Source organism: Haliotis asinina, chromosome 9 (assembly GCF_037392515.1).
Source record: "Haliotis asinina isolate JCU_RB_2024 chromosome 9, JCU_Hal_asi_v2, whole genome shotgun sequence".
Lineage (NCBI taxonomy): Eukaryota > Metazoa > Mollusca > Gastropoda > Lepetellida > Haliotidae > Haliotis > Haliotis asinina.
This window is the reverse complement of record NC_090288.1, coordinates 42,376,796-42,396,492: the sequence shown is the minus strand read 5'-3', so window position 1 is coordinate 42,396,492 and position 19,697 is coordinate 42,376,796. Positions and strand designations below refer to the sequence as shown.

The 19,697-nt window shown below is 40.6% G+C and overlaps 3 protein-coding genes across 3 annotated transcripts; 1 reads left to right on the top strand and 2 right to left on the bottom strand.

The window, feature by feature from the left end:
• The first annotated feature begins 655 nt into the window (after positions 1-655).
• On the top strand, positions 656-2,965 carry LOC137296555 (neurofilament medium polypeptide-like). The gene has a single exon (XM_067828361.1). It carries the CDS (start codon positions 1,022-1,024, stop codon positions 2,387-2,389), a length of 1,368 nt encoding a protein of 455 aa, XP_067684462.1. The 5' UTR covers positions 656-1,021; the 3' UTR covers positions 2,390-2,965.
• Positions 2,966-10,801: 7,836 nt separating this feature from the next.
• On the bottom strand, positions 10,802-11,651 carry LOC137295591 (uncharacterized). Its single transcript, XM_067827015.1, has 2 exons — positions 11,323-11,651; positions 10,802-11,054 (listed from the first exon to the last, which is right to left on the bottom strand). Exons 1-2 carry the CDS (start codon positions 11,649-11,651, stop codon positions 10,802-10,804), a joined length of 582 nt encoding a protein of 193 aa, XP_067683116.1.
• A 4,115-nt stretch (positions 11,652-15,766) lies between these two features.
• LOC137295589 (uncharacterized) lies at positions 15,767-16,616 on the bottom strand. Its single transcript, XM_067827011.1, has 2 exons — positions 16,288-16,616; positions 15,767-16,019 (listed from the first exon to the last, which is right to left on the bottom strand). Exons 1-2 carry the CDS (start codon positions 16,614-16,616, stop codon positions 15,767-15,769), a joined length of 582 nt encoding a protein of 193 aa, XP_067683112.1.
• Positions 16,617-19,697: the final 3,081 nt, after the last annotated feature.

Sequence of the window (19,697 nt, the reverse complement as noted above, 5' to 3'; positions counted from 1 at the left end):
TCGATCGATAAGTCTACACTTATGCATGACGTATTCCAACTGCAGAATGTATTTCATACCCACGTACACACACACACACACACACACACACACACATAAAAATCCCAAACAAACAAACAACACCGCCCCCCCCACAAAAAAAATATAATAATAATAAAAAAATAAAAAATAAAAATAACATAAAATAAAATAAATAAATAAATAAAAAGAAAAACAAAGAACAAAAAAAAGAAAAACAAAAACGAAACCAAAACCAAAAAACAAACCCTCCAAAACTATTACTTGTTTCATTACTCTCTGTGAGTGAATACATTGATTATACAGTTATATGTATAGAACACAGATATTGTCGCTGTGTATGTACGTAATTTATTATTGCTGTGAGTCTGAATTTGGTATTAATTCCCTGTATATTGTTGTTTGTTGCAAATTAAACGTCCCTCAAGTGTTGCATACATGTCATTTTACTCAGTCGGCGCTAGAGACACTATAAACACCGTGAAAACATAATAAACGACTGGCTGATAAGACGGAGCTAGCCTGTCAACAGCCAGCGAAATCTCGAACATTCCTGAAGCGCCATTCACACGATGAGCTCCGCCTACCGTGCTATTTTGAGCTTTGCGATTGCGCACTAGCGCTGTTTCGTCACATCCGTAAACAGAAGCATGTTGCCATCCCAGTTCTCGAATTATCTGTTACTTTCTCGTTGCGTTTGCTGGAAGAATCGGCGACGTTGTAGGTGTATTGTGTAGTTGTATATAAGGCAGAGAGATCTAACTGGTTGTCATTCCAGCATTCAGCGTCAACACTGAACTCGACTGACAACAGATCGCCGAGGTAGCGAGAGCGTTTAGCTTATATACAATTGAACTGGGCCATATACTTGTGACTGGTCAGCTATAGCCTACCTAGTTGAACAACTAACCGCCGAAGCATCGACAGCTTAGTGCTCTAAGGTAACTTTGCCATACACATTGAACTACTTCAGCGACATCTTTGACGAGAAGAGGGAAAGACGATGGCTTTGTTCCATATCGTACCTGCGGACATGTTGAGAGACCGGGCGGGATATTCAGGACCCTGGTGTTGGCAGAGAAGCCCGTATTATCAGCAGCAGCCATTGGATAATATCGGCTTTCTACGTGACATCCTCCGTCCTGTCGTCGTGATGTCGCACAACAACCCCAAGTCGGAAAGTTGTTACGGTAGACGCCCATATGACACCGAAAAATGTCAACGCGTCATGCGTCTAGGGGCACAGAAAGGGGAATGCCCTGAGCAGAAACGACAGCCGGAGCCTTTGATTGCAAGCCTCGATTTCCACGGTTTTTCTGCAGAGGAAATAAAAGTGAAAGTCACAGATAACGCCATAATTGTGTGTGGCCGACATGATGACCCCGGCAACTCCTTCCGGGTCACAAGAAGACTGCCACTTCCACCAGGTGTTGACAAGACGGGAGTTACCTGCCGATATATTGACGGGAAAGTTATCCTCGAGATCCCTGCATCCACAAACGACAGTGTGGAGGACAAACCAGAGAGGCAAGAGGATGAGAAGAAAGCTGAACACAAAGAGGAGAAGGCGACACCTGACCCAGCCAGGACAAGTGGCAAAGATGATGATGAAGGCGACGGTGGAATGGAAATGGAAGAAGGCATGAAAAACCTCTTATCCGCCGTGTTTGGTCTTCCTGTTGTTGAGAGGAAGGAGAAGAAGGATGTGTCCGATGGGAGTCCTGAGAAAGAGGAACAACCTGCTGAACAGACGACCACAGACAGAGTTGACCCTCGCCCGGATGAGGACAACAAAACGACAACTCGCCCCGTCGACAAGCACACAGATGTCGAGGAAGAAGGACAGAAAGAGAAAGGACAGGAGGAAGATACCTGCCTAATGTTGAAGTATGACGAGAAGCCGTCCCTTAGTCATGACCCTAGTGACATTGAGGAGCAAACGACAGGTGACAGTACTCCACCTGAGCAGACGACAGTCCGATATGTGGACGAGGACGAAGAAGTATCTTCACTGATGTCACGTGGAGAGGACGATACCGGGAGTATGCAAGTCAAGGCTGAAGAAAATCTTCCCGTCGTCACATCACAAGATTTCGAAATTCACTTCGACCTGTCCAACTACAAACCAGAAGACATCCGGGTAGTTGTAGGAAATGGTGACGTCATTGTTGAAGCCGAGCGCGAGAACAAGTGTGACGGGTACAGCGAGACCGAGACACTGCGAAAGCGCATTCGTCTCCCAGACAAAGTGGACCAGTCTATGTTAACGAGTGTCCTGAATTCAGAGGGTGAGATGACCATTCAGGCGCCATTCAGGTCTGAGGTATTTACGGAGGAGGAAGAAAAAACTATTCCAGTGATTTGGGAGTGATTTGAGATGTCGTTGAAATCGATAACGTTCATGACGATAAAGAACTCGATATTCGATGTGCTGAGGAAGTCTCTCCCACATGTACCAAGTCGCATGCAAGTATGTATATTTATATACTCACTCAGATTTTCGGCAAGAGATGCGTCTTGACTATCGAAGAAAACGTCATATGTTCTATAAGCGGTGCTGTGAAATTGATGCGTAACATGTACGTATTGTAGTTGATCTAATCATAATGTCTGTCTGATCTCAGGAATTGTTTACACCAGTTTGAATTTGTTTAACATGTTATCAAGTGGAGTCTGCTTTCACATCAAGTCTCTGTGAAAGTGAACATATTTACTGGTATGACTTGTACATAATTCAGTCACATACATGAAAGTAATTAACTACATGTATATAATGTACGGTGTAGTTAATTAGTCTTCGTTTCTTTGTACATAACTAATATGTATTCCTAAACAGTTCAGTGGCTTTGCTTTTGAAGCTGTCATTTGTGTTTGAAGTGTCATATTTTGCATTGTATTTGTACACTACATATGTGATGTCTTTCGAAGTAATAAAATTACATCATTGTGACTATATCCACTTCGTGGGTTTTCTGTTGAAAACTCTATGTACCAGAAGTAGCTTGGTTGATAGGAGGGCTCATCCATGTCGTACACAGATACACACATGAAAACTGTCGGGCATAGGAAAGTATACTTATATGTTTGTTATTGACTATCACTGAAGCAAAGAATGTTGATACTATAGCGACGTATTTAGTACGGGTATCGTAGCTATGATTTTAACTTTATCGAGATTTGGTTTGAGTTTTCAAAATATTTGTGATATTCTGGTTAAACTCAAGTTCTAATTTCTTATGTCCAGCGGTTTATTGTGAAAAATACACTGCACAGCCATAACGAAAGTTGTAAGAGAGGTTCTATGCACTTTATTTATATTGGTAAATAAAAGAGACGTTTTATCAGCACACAGCTGCATGTCAAGACAATGAGAAGCGAAATCTGGATTGCTGGTTCTTTAAATCGGGAACCTGCATGTGACGGGGAACAGGTCCAGGTTACATATCATTAGAAAACGAGTATAATATATGCCTTGGTCAGGGTATGTTTGGAGCTGATAATTGTTATCGATACATGTCTGTGTTGCTCACCCGGAAACATGCGGGTAAGAATTGGCCTTCAGTTATCCATGCTTGTCGTAAGAGGCGACTGGCGGGATCGGGTGATCAGGCGCGCTGACTTCGTTGACACATGAGATCGTATCCCATTTACATAGATCGATGCTCGTGCTGTTGATCACGTGATTGTCTGGTCCACGCCCGATGATTTACAGATCACCACCATTTAGCTGGAATACGCGCGGCGTTAACAACCATCCATTCAAACAACCAATCAACTGTGCTGCTCCGTGTAAGCAATTATGATAGCCTACACATCGCTAAGATGACAGAGAAGACAAGCGAAACGTTCTGGTGATAGTGTCCACAATACACTCTGGCTTCAAAAGTTGTATTGGGCGGTGCTCTGGGTTTGACCTTTCACATGCGTGATGCCCGTTTCGCAAAATCAAATTCACTCACTCACTTATCACCCACTCGCTCAAATTTTATCGACGGTGACATCACTCTGAAACAATGTGAGAATCGAACCCATGACTTCAGCGTTACCACACACCACTTTCCCATGCGAAATCCCACCGTCCCACTCTGAAACTGGCTTCTTCGCTTCAGGACCCGGTTGTATCGATGTGTAATTATGTAATCATCAATTAAACACTAATCGTTGATTAAATTCTTAATGTTTAAGTAGTTAATGAAGTGTTTAAACACAGCTGTGTAAACCTTTATTAAAACACCCATTAACTAAGTATGTCTCTAATGAAGGTCTCGTCATTACACCCGTAAAGGTCCCGGCGTAGAATAGACCTTCAGCAACCCATACTTGCCATAAAAGGTGACTGTGCTTGTCGTAGGAGGTGACTAACGGGATTGGGTGGTCAGACCCGCTGACTTGGTTGACACATGTCATCGGTTCCCAATTGCGCAGATCGATGCTCATGTTGTTGATCACTGGATTGTCTGGTCCAGACTCGATTATTTCCAGACCCTCGCAATATAACTGGAATATTGCTAAGTGCGGCGTAAAACTAAACTCTCTCACGCAGTCTCGTCATTAAACCACCATTAACTTAGGGGAATCCCCTAATTATTATTCATGATGCATTGTTGGTAAACACCAATGTGTCGTCTGCATCATGGCTGTAGAAATCGTAGTAAAAACATTGAAAGTTGTGAAATGCAACTTCTAACGGACCTAGTTGAAGGTCACATCGGTGTGTTATACAGCAAACTGACTCCATTCCTAATGACAAAAAGAAGCGGATATGGGACAAAATAACGGCCGAGATCAATAACTTACGTGAAAGCAATAGAATAGTTGATGGAACGTTATGTTGTCTGTCATGCTGATACGGCTAATGATGAGTTAGTGATACCCCTAAACCTTCACTAGAAGTGGCAGACACATTCCGAAGAATGTAAAGTGTATCATGACAACAAGGTAAAACATTTTCAAAGGAAGTGAACATGACAAGCTATATGTTTGTGTCCAGTTAATGAAGTACAGGTTGACACATTTCTCACTAGATCTAGCCATCTTTATTGTTCTGTAGAGCGTGAATGCATATTTGCATGTACCTCTCAACAGACGGACCCAGGACCTTTGGGTAAGAGTTCCTCCGTTCCCCCATCCCAAATAATATTTATGAACTGACATTTAATTGAATTATTCACAAAAACCTACCACAACAAATACTACAGTACTAAAACACCCTCAATTAAGGACAGCATATCGGGTTGAACCACTTAGTGTTACCTCTGTTATATGGTCTGCGAGAGAAAGAATATGGCGCAACGGAAGGTACTCTTTCCGAAATTTGAAAGGTGTTGGAGGTGGGTGTGGTTCCCACCTCCTAACGACCCCACCCCTACCTCCGACAATGCAAAACGTTAACTTCACCGTGGTCTTTAGTCATTTTCAAAAAGGGGTGTGGGAGTGGGTATTGAACCCCGAATTACCGGATAGATTTACTTCCACCTTTCACTGAAACTATTTCTGGATACAACTTTCGTTAAAAATCGCATTGGCTGTACCTAAATTTTACACCTGAATTCTCCAAAAGTCATTTATGTATGATTCTGTACGTTTATGGAATGTACGGAAGCGCTGAAGGGACATGAGTATGAGAATTTTTTTAATATATATTTCGTGCGCACGAGATACTAAAATGTGCGCACGATATAATATAGCGTGCGCACGATTTACGAAAGCGTGCGCACGTTATACGAAAACGTGCGCACGATATAATATAGCGTGCGCACGATATACCAAAGCGTGCGCACGATATGATAAAGCGTGCGCACTATATAACATAGCGTGCGCACAAAATGAAAGGAGACACGTATTTTTAAATGTTAAATCGTGCGCACGAGATACTATAGCGTGCGCACGGTATAGTATAGTGTGCGCACGATTTTACATAGCGTGCGCACGATTTGATATAGTGTGCGCACGCTTTGTTAAATCGTGCGCACGTTTTGTTAAATCGTGCGCACACTATACTATACCGTGCGCACGCTATAGTATCTCGTGCGCACGATTTAACATTTAAAAATACGTGTCTCCTTTCATTTTGTGCGCACGCTATGTTATATAGTGCGCACGCTTTATTATATCGTGCGCACGCTTTATCATATCGTGCGCACGCTTTCGTAAATCATGCGCACGCTATATTATATCGTGCGCACATTTTAGTATCTCGTGCGCACGAAATATATATTAAAAAAATTCTCATACTCATGTCCCTTCAGCGCTTCCGTAGGAATGCTCTCTCCTCTACAACAAAATGTACAAATTCATTATCATTGTTTATATCAAAGTCATCTGAAAAAAGGACAAATTTCCTAAATATCTTCCATTTGGTGAAAGAAAGACAAATAAATATACTATAAAGTTAAGACGTTCGTGTAGTTCATGACAAGCAGATCCTTTTCGTATTAATTTGTCAGAGAGTAAAGTTTGCAATTGTGGTGCTCCGGTGGATGATGCTAACCAGTTCTATTTAAAATGTCCAAAATTTGTCAGCTGCCATTTTGATCTGAAACAAGAGTTTGAACTATCAAATGTTCACTTCGACACTGATACCATTCTTTACGGCAGCCCTCTACCAATCACTGTTAATGAAAATATCTTTAGCCGTGTGCATAGATACATTGTACGAAGTAAGCGCTTCTATTAATGAATAATATGTCTTACATATTATCATGTCCATTCATTATGTCCATTCATTATTGTTCATGTTTCTGATGGGAGCGAGCAGTAATTAGTTACATGTGCCCAGTCCTTATCAGCATTGCATAAAATATGTGCAAAACATTTTGCTGCGATCTCCCAATCGAAATGAAGCAAATAGAGTGTCACCACCACCACCACCACCATCATCATCATCATCATCATCATTCATAAGTGAAAACTTTGTTCCAATTAACATTTTCCTTGTGTGAATGATTAGTCTTTCCTGATTCAGAGTGTGTTTCTTTGAGTTATAACCCCACCCCCCCACCCACCCCCCACCCCACTTACACACACACACACATTAATAGTAATGTACATGAGTAGTATATCATAAACGTTATAGCTAAAATGGATAGAATTATCATTAAAACGACCGCACGTAATCAGAAATGAGCGGTCAACTGTAACTTGATAACGCCCCCCCAAATGCTTGACGACGGGCCATTATCAAGCGCGTTGTTAGGTGACATCATGAGTAGCTCAGCTGTTGAAGTTCAATCACCTACGACTCACATTCGTCACATGTGCCTGTGCCATTATGCACTTTCCTGCCTGTGCCAGTCATAACAATTGTACCCTAAATGAAAGCATACAGCAATGAAAATATCGACTTGAAGTCTAACGTTGTTGATCACTGAAAACAATGACGGCTGGTAGTATGAGCAAAGGTCAAGGTCGAATGTCGTCACTTTCAACAGTGACGTCATCTGTGTTCTATGACGTGTCTACATTTGCAAAATGTGTGTCAGTGACCTCTGTCGTTTTGTTGGCAGTAAATGCTCCTAAACCGATGCCACTGTTTTTATTCTTATTTTATTAAAAATTCTATTCATTTTAGCTATAATAACGGTAACGCTATTTTTCAGCCTCCGTCGGGCAGTTAATGAAAGACCACGGGCTTCTGCAAATGATAATGCCCTGAAAAATAGCGTTACCCTTATATTTTTTTGCGTTTAGTGACTACAGGGGACACTCTACCTAACTCCGTTGTCTTATAAACACAGCAAGATGTGAAGGATGAGTCAAAGCACAGCCTAAAATATAAGGCTAATTTGATGGAACCTTCCTTATTCGATATCCATTGACGCGTTCATGATCACTGGGACTTCCGTATGACTTTATCTATTTTTAGAAAACGGCAATTTGTCATTTTATTGTAAGGGTGTGTATTTTGCTGGTCAGAATGTTCCGAGTAGCGAGGAGAGTATAACTTTCCCCATACATTTTGAAGTGTAAGAATGAGTTGCAGATGGTGTTCACAGCCAGTGATATCCCAGATACCGTAGAAAGGCAATTGTAGTGTCAGATGAGGTCCTCTAGAAGTCTGATCTCGTGTGCTCATTTTTCGCTAGACTTTGAATATCTCTTTAGGCAACGCTAGACATATGAATGTGGATAGTGCAAAGAAAAGTAAACCTCATTTTGTTATGTTTATTAAAACGACACACTGTCTGGGCCCCAGCACCTCCTCATCATCCATAAGTAAATGTCCCTGACCAGTTATATTTTTACACTCGAACTCCGTGCCTTGTATCTTCTGAGCCAGGGCTGAGTCCACGGTTTCCAAGGGCTAATAGCATTACAACTATCATTAAAGGACAAAGTCACCACACGAATATATATGTTCATTAATGTTGATTAGTGTGTTGTTGAAAAACACTGGTTACGATTCTGACCATTCGAAACCGTTAGTCGCCTTTCACCCCACTGAAACAGGCGCTGCAGATTCCTGAAGGTTTAGAGTGCTCTTACTCTGCAGAAAGGGCAGGGGAGAAGATATTGTGCTGGTTTGTTATCAAGTGGGATTAGCTCTTGGTAGCATTTGAAAACAATATGTGCAATAGTGAGCTACCGACGGTTGTATCTGCACACACAGATGATGTGTGAGTGAGTGAGTGAGTTTAGTTTTACGCCGCACTCAGCAATATTACAGCTATATGGCGGCGGTCTGTAAATAATCGAGTCTGGACCAGACAATCCAGTGATCAACAACATGAGCATCGATCTGCGCAATTGGGAACCGATGACATGTGTCAACCAAGTCAGCGAGCCTGACCACCCGATCCCGTTAGTCGCCTCTTACGACAAGCATAGTCGCCTTTTATGGCAAGATGATGTGTGTATATCTATATATCTATATGTACTCCCATTGCTAGACTTACATCTAGTCTGTGAAATGACCATATTTTGCAGAAAAAAACCCACAAAAAAACTGTTAATAGAAATGATCATAAAATATAATGAAAAGGAGCTTTTTACTTAACAGAAAACCACGCGGATCACAAAGCTTCTGTTTGTGTAGTGTAACTGGGAACATTTGTTGACACATGTGTTGTGACTTGTATGTGATGTATCGACATGTCATCAGTCACTCAGTCCAGCTATAACTTAATCTAGTCGAAGATCAGTGGAGTCGTTTGAAAAGTAACAGTCGCCTGTATGGAGTTACAACACTTTACTTCCCACGATCCGTTGATGGTAGGGTCAAGTGACGATAGAGGGGAGTCTGGTGGTTTGAACGTTCGCTCGTAATGCCCAAGACCGGGTTCGATTCCTCACATGAGTACAATGTGTGAAGTCCATTTCTGGTCATCCTCGCCTTGATATTGCAGGTATTTTGCTATAAACGGTTTAAAACTAATCAGTAATCACTGAAATGACAAGGAGCGTGGTCTGCACCGCGAAACACCTTCCTCCTCGTTCACATTTAAATTCAACTTGGTACCAGAATGTGAGGGAATCTATTGAGGATTGTAAATTGAAATGAGGTCTGGAGGATAATCAATACAAAAGTTTTAAACTAGAGAAATAGATGTGCACTTTCAGGATTTCGAACATCCTCTCATTCTCTACATATAGAAGCTGGTAGACGTTGAAACAAAAGCATGCCCTGCTGTGAACAATGGTGTAGATGACGGGTTCCATTCTGTCTTGATATGCCCTTTGTGTCAACAGTTAAGATGTCAGTATATTAAGCAACTTTGTTAAAACCGCCAGTCTTACAATTCAGACAGTGAAATTAATGTCATTGCTAGCGAAATATATCTGTGAAGCGCTAAAGTCATAATATATGTTAACATATATCTTCGCCATGTAATCGTCTCTGAGGTTAAAATTGAGTGTCCATTACAAATCACTTTCAATATATCAAACACCTCTGTACTGCAGGCCAGTAATATTGCTGATAAGGTGTCTCTGTCTGTCTGTAAATGAACGTTTGTAAATCAGCTTTTACTTACTTAAACGAAAGTACATAAACTCATGTACTTCCAGAGGCACAGATATCTATACTGGACAAAAATATTTAGGGATGTTTCTAAATTTTGAAATTATGAATAATGATGTATTTCTTCATTGACATACTGATAAAATATCAGTCATAAAAACATCAATATCCCTAACTTATTTTGTCCAATATATTTGGATTGATATATATATATATATATATATATACGGGAGCCAGAGCAGAGAACTGAATGACAAGATAAATTGAAAAGGGATTCATTAAAAAACCTTTATTGGTCTTAAAGTTTCAATAAAACACTTATGAAGCATTGGCATATTAACAAGACCACCAACTGATCAGACTAACGTTATCACATCTCAGTGTTATTTTGAACCTAAGAACCTGTACGCTTAATCATTTAGATTTATGCCTGTCTCGACCGAGAATACAATGAATTTGACTTTTTAGAAAACAGATTTTTAGTCATTATTTTTATCAGTTTGATAATTTAACATTCAACTGATAACCATGACACAAGGGTCGTTGTGCTCCTTCTCTTTACAAAGGCCCCACCCTTTAATCACAAGTGTGACAGTGGTTATAATGATGAAATATCAGAAAATATTTGTTAGGCTTCGGTGTATGTGTTTCAATTTTTTATAACATATTTGTATATTTATACATGAACGTAAAAAACATTGTTATTCGTGTTTTCTTTCTAAAAATAAAGCATGGTAACATCAGCGATGGAGAATTGTTTATACATCGGGCCCTGATCATGACAGAGGCACCTGTCCCCACACCGGTTTCTTCCTCATTCTTCTTCTACTTCTTGAGAGAGGAATTCTTTATTTCGGTCTCATCATTCTTCCTTGCAGCCTTGGCCTTCTTCTTGGCCGCCTTCTTCTCTTCCCTTGATACCTTCTCCTCCGCGAATTGTTTCAGACGTTTTTCTCGCTCGCATAGTTTCTGACGGGCCCTCATCTTCTTCATCAGATTTTGCCTCTCCTTCTCAAGAAGCACTGTCTTCCGTTTGATATCTCTGTCAAGGGCTCGCTTTTGTACTTGTTCCACAAACCTGCCGAGGACAGTGATGCGCACCTTAAACTGGTACATGAAAGTTTCAAATGATTGGGTTCAAACCGAGGATTTGATCTATAGAAAATGAGTGGTTAAGGCGTTCACTGGCCTCGCCGAAGACCCAGGAGGTTCGATTCCCCACATGGGTATAATGTGTGAAGTCCATTTCCGGTCTCCCCCTGCCGTGGTATTGCTGGACTATTGCTAAAAGCGGAGTAGAACCAAACTCACTCATTGACAGTTTAGAAATAAGCATAAGTACCCACCTGTCAAAACGAACGACATCAGCAATTATCTGGCGCTCTTCTGAGGTGTAAAGGCCTTTGACAGGCATGCGTTCCAGGCGTCTGGGTGGTTTCCCTCGAGTGCCGGCACCGCCATCCATAGCAACTGAAAAGGCCACGCCACCTGAACGGTGGCGGTCGGGGACGATCCCTTCCTCTCGAAGCTGATTTAATATCTCCTCACCGGACATGCGAGAAGTGGGCTGACTTTTGGCGAAGTGCAGCTCTCGATGGCAGTTGGTCTTGCCCTCCAGAGCTTCTGTAGCCGACGTCTGGTTGAGGGACCGCGTCTTTGTCTGCTTGCATCCCATTACAAAAATGTGATAGAGCTTCCTAAACACGACTGACCCCAACAAATGCCAGGAAGACAATGCTGTGACGTCACAAACATCTGACGTCATCATGTCATGACCCCCAACAACTATGACACATTCCACTCCGTACATCGTATATCGCGATGTTAGTTTCGTGAGGTGCGACCGACACCTGAAGATATTTGAATGTTTGTGTTCAGAGTGTGTCTCATTCAAACACAGAATGTCTATGGAGCTCAGTCTTATAAAACGATTATGTCCCTTTATGACACTCTCTAAGTTGCATCAGCTTTGACCAAATGTGAATATTGTCTCCGATTTTGTTTTCGCACGTGCCAAACTCTGGACAAATCTGTAACTTTAAGCTAAGACAGACACAGGTATTTGTGAATACTAAAATATGAGTTTGGAGCAAAAATTCAAATATTAAAATATGTCGAATTATATGTCACGATACGTGTAGACTCATTTAAACACAAAATATAACGTTTTGAACAAAGTATGCAAGTATTGAAAATAACCCACTTCGTCCAAACTGGGAATTCAGTGGAATGCGTACGAGGATATCCAAAACAGCACGTTTAGTCGTAAAATCGGATAGAACTTCGACAAAATACGAATGGCTGATGAAAACAATAGATCAGACTAAAGATGGCAGTTCGTTCGCTCAACCAGGTATGACGACGGACCATCGAGTCACTTGGCATGAAATGCATTTGCTGCACAAGGGTTCATCTCAAAGATGTTTTCTGTTTTTTCGTGTGTGCTGAGTAGGCCTCATCTGTTAACATGACAGGTATCTTTTTTGAAAAGTGTATGTAGAAATATGTAAAACAGTGTGATAGCTGATAACCACAGCACTAAATGTCTTAAAATATATAGGTGACATGACCAATCGAAGATCGACAGGACTGGATATTATTTGTAAATTGTTATGAGATACCGTGTATTTCCCTAGTTTAATTCCCATGAAGGATTATCACATCTTAGCTGATATCTCTATTCTCCAGTCCGACCTCAACCTTGGTCTGCGACAGCTGGCGCTTGTTTTGCTTTTGAGACGACCCCTCATACTTGTTTTTTTATAGTGACAGCGAGACTCCATGGTAGGTGCATCCTCAATAGTCTCAGTATGGAAGTTATTATATTTTATGTCAACAATCGTTTATAATGAAGCTAAGTCTCATTTAAAAATGGGCATTTAAATGGTGCTTTGTATTGTACAATGTCACCGCACACTATTTTGTATAAAGCCATGGTCTGTTCCAAACAAGCCGCTTTTGACTTTGAAAAAATCCACAGTGCTAATTCTGCACTAATCTCTCCTCAGTTTTTCACGTATTTCCCCACCACTGGAACTGTTCTTAAGTCGAACTTATTTTAACAGATATTTCACACTTTCACATTTCAACTACATAAATTGTATTGTGTGTATGTTAGGACGTAATTGGTGCCAATTATTTCTCTCTGATCGCCTGTTCAGTTAAAGATTAAAGGATATCGACAGTGAAATTGTGTAGAAATTAATATGATGCGCACTGGATAGACTCATCGCGTGTATTTCCATTCACAAATATCGCAACAATGAATATACTAAACATGTGTAACAATGTGACCTACGTATGACATCACCAGGGTTTATCACAAATGACGTGTTTACCTACAGAGTAGGCGGGATATTAGGAAGTGGAATTTCTTTAATTCAGAAATCGTAATGTCAATAAATGACATGTTTAAGTACTTGCGTATTGTTTTTTGTTTTTGTTTTTTGCTAGACGTTTGTCTACAATGAATGTGTTGTAAAGTTTATTTACTGTTCGTATATAAATTTTCCCTTTCATTGCATGATGGTGAGGTAGCCTAGTGGTTAATGCGTTCGCTCGTCACGCAAGTCACCCGGGCTCGTTTCCCCACTTGTTTGAATCCCTCTTTTTCGTTTCTTCACCGTGATATTGCCAGAATATTGCTAAAAGGCGGTGTAAAAATAATTCACTCACTCACTTCATTGCAAAACAATATCGGGCGCCATCCCTGATATGGAGTTGGTGAAGGCGAAAGTAAATAGTAGTAGTGATGGTAACAGTCAGCATCATCCGTGTGGATGGGAACACTTACAGTTTTGTTGTTTGTTGTTTGACGCCACACCCATCGATATTCAGCTACATGGTGGAAGTCTGTAAATAATCAAATCTGGACCAGACAATCCATGGCAAGTGTTTAGCATGCACATTGATCTACGCAATTGGGACATGACATGATCTCGTTGACTTGACTGTCACATGTCATCAGTTTCCAATGACATAGATCGATGCTCATGATGTTGATCACTGGGTTATCTGGTCCAGACTCGATTATTTACAGGCCGCCGCCACATAACGTCTTTGACTTGCATTGTTCAGAACTTGGAGAGAAATATGTGGATTGGCTTTTCACATCAACAACTTATTTATTGAGATGTTGCGATGTTTCGATGTTTCCATACAGATTGCTGCGAACTAGTATGAAACTAGCTTAGAATAAAAGAAGTTCTTCATCCACAGAGCCTCTCCATATATCGCCGCTATAGAGCTGGAATATTGCTGACTGCAGCGTAAAACCAAACTCACTCACTCACAAGGTTAAAGAGCATGTTAGATTTTCTTATTAACTTATCAGTGGGTCCTCTCTCTCTCTCTCTCTCTCTCTCTCTCTGTGTGTGTGTGTGTGTGAGAGAGAGAGAGAGAGAGTTTTAATTTTAAAAATCTACTAATTACCTAAACAATCGTCAAAATTGATTTTACATCATTTTACACAATTGCACAAGTTTTATGAAAATGTTGATTTTGTTACAGGGATTAGAAAGGCATCGCCACAACGCAACAGAAATCACCTTCCAGTCAAATTGTTCATCAAAAAGCATTCACTCTCTGGCAATGAAAATCCAGATTACTTTGAGAAATTAGCATTCGTTTTGAAGGAGTTTCAAGGGCAAAACACTACGTCACATCTTGACACTGCGAACTTCGCCATTGAAAGAATGCATGCTGAAGATTACCAATCTTCTATTGCCAGGCGTCTGAATGAAAGTCTGAGCAAGATATGCCTTGCAGCTCGCTGCAACCAAACAGGTATAACAAATTACCATCCCCGTAGAAGCAGACCTCGAGTTACCATGGCGGCCGAAGATCGGTACATCCAGGTACTACAGTTGCGTGATCGTACTGTCACGGGTGAGAACATGGCAGCCATGGCGCCTGGACTTCCGGTCAAACTGTACGGAACACGTTAAAAGAGATTGGTCTGGGAGCCAGGAAACCCGACGTCGGGGTCGTGCTACGACGTCACCATCATGTTCAACGTCTCAAACTTCTGTAAACCATCTCATTTACATTAATAAACTGACACGAAGTCACGTACTTCAAGAAGCACACATACTTATTTTGCATTGATATACTAGTATACACAGGACGCCGGGGCAGACAACTGAATGACAAGATAAACTGAAAAAATAGGTTCATTTAAAAAACTTTATTGGTCGTGCAGTTTCAATTCAATTTAGTGACAGGTATGAAGCACCAGGATATTAAAAAGAACACCATCTGATGTTATCATCATTTATTTAGAACCCAAGATTTTACATGTGAAACTGTTGTGTGCTTGATGTTTGGAATAATGCGTCTCTCCACCAGGAAGACAATGGATTTGACTTTAATAAGGTTTTTATAGCTAGAATTTATGATTTTTGATGAATAGTTTGTCTCAGGTGATTTAACATTCATTTGATAATCCAGACACAAGGATATACAGTATCATCAGAAGATGCTGTTCACAACCCTGGTACTTCTTCTCTTTACAAAGGATCCCCCATCAAACCAGAAGTGTCGCAATGGATGTAATAATAAAAGTCAGAATATATATTTTTAGGCTCTGTTGTATTTCTGTGTTTAAAATGCATTTGTACATTTATGCATGAACGTGCAAAAAACCCATTGTTATTCGTGTTTTCTTTCTAATGATAAAGTAACTGATATTTGACAACATGGTAACATCAGTGATGGTGAATTGTTTATACACCGAGCTCTGATCATGAAAGGGGCACCTGCCTCCACACCGGTTTCTTCCTCATTCTTCTTCTACTTCTTGAGAGAGGAATTTTTTATTTCGGTCTCATCATTCGTCCTTGCAGCCTTGGCCTTCTTCTTGGTCGCCTTCTCCTCTTCCTTTGATGCCTTCTCCACTGTGAATTTTTTCAGACGTTTTTCTCGCTCGCATAGTTTCTGACGGGCCCTCATCTTCTTCATCAGATTTTGCCTCTCCCTCTCAAAAAGCACCGTCTTCCGTTTGATATCTCTGTCAAGGGCTCGCTTTGGTACTTGTTCCACAAACCTGCCGAGGACAGTGATGCGCACCTTAAACTGGTACATGAAAGTTTCAAATGATTGGGTTCAAACCGAGGATTTGCTCTTTATATTTTGAGTGGTTAAGGCGTTCACTGGCCTCGCCGAAGACCCAGGAGGTTCGATTCCCCACATGGGTATAATGTGTGAAGTCCATTTCCGGTCTCCCCCTGCCGTGGTATTGCTGGACTATTGCTAAAAGCGGAGTAGAACCAAACTCACTCATTGACAGTTTAGAAATAAGCATAAGTACCCACCTGTCAAAGCGAGCGACATCAGTAATTACATGTATTTGGCGCTCTTCTGAGGTGTAAAGGCCTTTGACAGGCATGCGTTCCAGGCGTCTAGGTGGTTTCCCTCGAGTGCCGGCACCGCCATCCATAGCAACTGAAAAGGCCACGCCACCTGAACGGTGGCGGTCGGGGACGATCCCTTCCTCTCGAAGCTGATTTAATATCTCCTCACCGGACAGGTGGGAAGTGGGCTGACGTTTGGCGAAGTACAACTCTCGATGGCAGTTGGTCTTCAGAGCTTCTGTAGTCGACGTCTGGTTGAGAGACCGTGCCTTTGTCTGCTTGCATCCCATTGCAATACTGAATGTGATAGAGCTTCCTAAACACGACTGACCCCGACAAATCTCAGGAAGTCAATGTTGTGACGTCACAAACATCTGACGTCAGCTCAAAATGGCCTCACAGAAAGACACATTTCACTGCTGACTGTACATGGTACATCGCGATGTTAGTTTCGTGAGGTGCGACCGATACCTGAAGATATTTGAATGTTTGTGTTCAGAGTCTCTCTCTCTCTCTCCCCCCCCCCCCCCCCCACCCCCCCCCCCCCCACCAATTATAAGTCTAAATATAGTGAAAATATGACATAATTCACAATAATTTTATAACAACGCAATTAACCGGATCGCTGGGTCTCACCGCCCTATTCGTTTGGTTACCCCACTATGAGCAGCTTAGATTTGTTTGGACATTATTCAAACACAGAATGTCTACAGGGTTCAGCTGGATAGCCAAACCTTTTTGGCTTCGAAAACTACCAAGTTGCCACTTGAAGAAACACCAGTTTTGACCAAATGTGAATATTATCTCCCATTTTGAATTCGCACATGAGTCAATATGTTTTATGGAATGTTTAGAGGATGGTATAAACTAGTTGAATTATCTTAAAATAAGTTGACTTATGAGTCGTGATCAGTATTGAGCAAATGAATTTATTCGCGCACCTTGGCCAAACTGTTTTTGCCCATATCACTTTTGTAAGTCACACTTTCAAATACGTGCAACGAATTCTTTCGTGTTTAAGGAGAATGATGCCAAATTATTATTATTTATATTTTTATCGCGAAAACAGTTTATATACCATCTCCTCTTCGTCCAGAACGCATTTTCCACTTGCATGTCCGTGACCTTTTACACTCGTGACGTCACGTGCGACTTTTTTCTGTCATTTCTATAATCTGTAAGATAGAGTATTAAGTTGTGTGGTGTTGCACAGCGTCATCGAGCAATGGAATTAGGCACCATAGACGTGATAAGTAGTTTAAGCGGCAGTTTTCAATCGACATCTTCGGTATTCCAATCTGCAAAACTCGCTTTATACTGTAATATTATTGTAAATGTCATTAAGAATCGTCGGTAAGAATACTCCACCTACATATTATTCACTTGTATCTTTGTGTGTGTGTGTGTGTGTGTGTGTGTGTGTGTGTGTGTGTGTGTGTGTGTGTGTTTGTTTGTGTGTAGATGGTTAGATTGATAAAATAAATTTAGAGCCAATAATAATAATGCATTTGCATTTAATTTAGCTTTTGATTCATTGTCAGGAAATTATATTTATAAATATTTAATCAACTTGCGGCTCAGTTCAAGACATTCTGTGGGTGACAAGTGAGTATGATTGCCGATGAGAAAATGCCTGTTTACTGTCGAGGAAATGATAAGTAGATGTTGCAATGGGTTTTTAGACCCTTGGAATGCAGCTACCGATCGAATCAAGCCCTGCATATAGGTGATGTCAACGTGACTGTTTCTAAGCGATTCACGGCTCTGTGGTTAGTGTTGTATGCGTGAAAGTTTTCTGTAATCTCATTGGCTGATATGATCTAAAACTGTTACTATTTCCACGTGCTGGAACTGGTGAATATACATTGTCCTGTGCAGTACTTTATGCAATTCACCAGTTTAGAGTATCCGCGTCACTGATATCTCTTCTCAACCAGGCCGGGATCTTGTATGAAGACAAGAAAGTTTTTAATGAGAACAAGGATCCCAATTGTTTTCACGAAATGATTCTTCCTTGCAAAAGCGTATTTCTTGATGCAGGCAATTACTGTTTCCCTCATCTGAAGCATAATTACCTTTTAAAACATTTTCTGGGACTATCTTCTGAGACGTCAGGCGACTGGGTCGTCAGACTTTCCAATACACACAATTATATGGTTTTAAAATGGTTCATCAACAATTTCAAGCGATCGCATGTAAAACTCAGTGCCACATCATCATATATATGGCGTTATGTTTCACAGAGAATGTGAAATATCCATTCTACCACCAATGCTTAGAAAATATTGTTATAATTTGTCTTTCAAAAATTTCAAATCATATAATCTGCTCCTGCAGGAAACTCTAGATTCCATGACTGCATCACCTCTGCAACTATTACCTTTTTAGAATTTTAGAAACGTATTTAGAAATTATGTTATATTGTTATTGGTTAAAATGTGGATGACCAAGAGACAACACGCAGTGTCGCATACCTTTGTGTCAGACTGTGACGTCATATTTAGCGTCACATAGGGCGGGGTGACATCCCACTAGAGACGTTCATTGTGGACTGGACTAGACTTTGTTTGTCTTACTGTAATGTATTTTAGACCGTAATCTTCATTTTGGTTTACGAATACCTAGCTGTGCTAAACACCCCGAATGCGAATAATACATGATAACCTTTAACTAATACAGCGTTATCGTTTGTTTGAAAATACTACCAGTCCTTTCTGACTTTCACGATTAGACTATCCCCAACCATTTTGCTTACTCAGTGCAATCACTAACATCAAATTTCATGATAGTATAGAATTATAGACTCTATTCTGAGTGTCAATGACAACAGTAGTCAATCATATAAGATATATACTCAGCAACTTTATTTTCTAAGATTTACAATGCGGATGCTAAAATCAACGAAATCGTCAAATGCAGTAAAGCATGTGCAATTTTTATGCATTGATTTTTACCTTAAGGTACATATTTACATATTGGAAAGTATCTTAAAGTGTGCCCAGAGTAATATTAACTTCCCCCCGATACAAAATATACCACATGGACTTGAAGTTTTAAAATTATATTCCATATAAAAACGAATGTTACGCCGGGTTATTTTATGAAACAAACAAGCATTTTCACCACGGCAATGAGCTGCATGCTTTAAATCAATTTTAGATTACCATGATAGCAAAGTGAGCTGACATCGTGTAGGCAAGCATGAAATGCGTGAAAACGGAAACAGTATTATTGAATGTCCTTTTTGACGATGATTCTGTCAAAATTGTCAAAATTCCATTTAAATATATTTCCTATAAAATTCGACAGTACATTTCCACATTTCCTCAAAAATACCTCTATATTGTCGAGTAAAGTACTAAAAAAAGCAA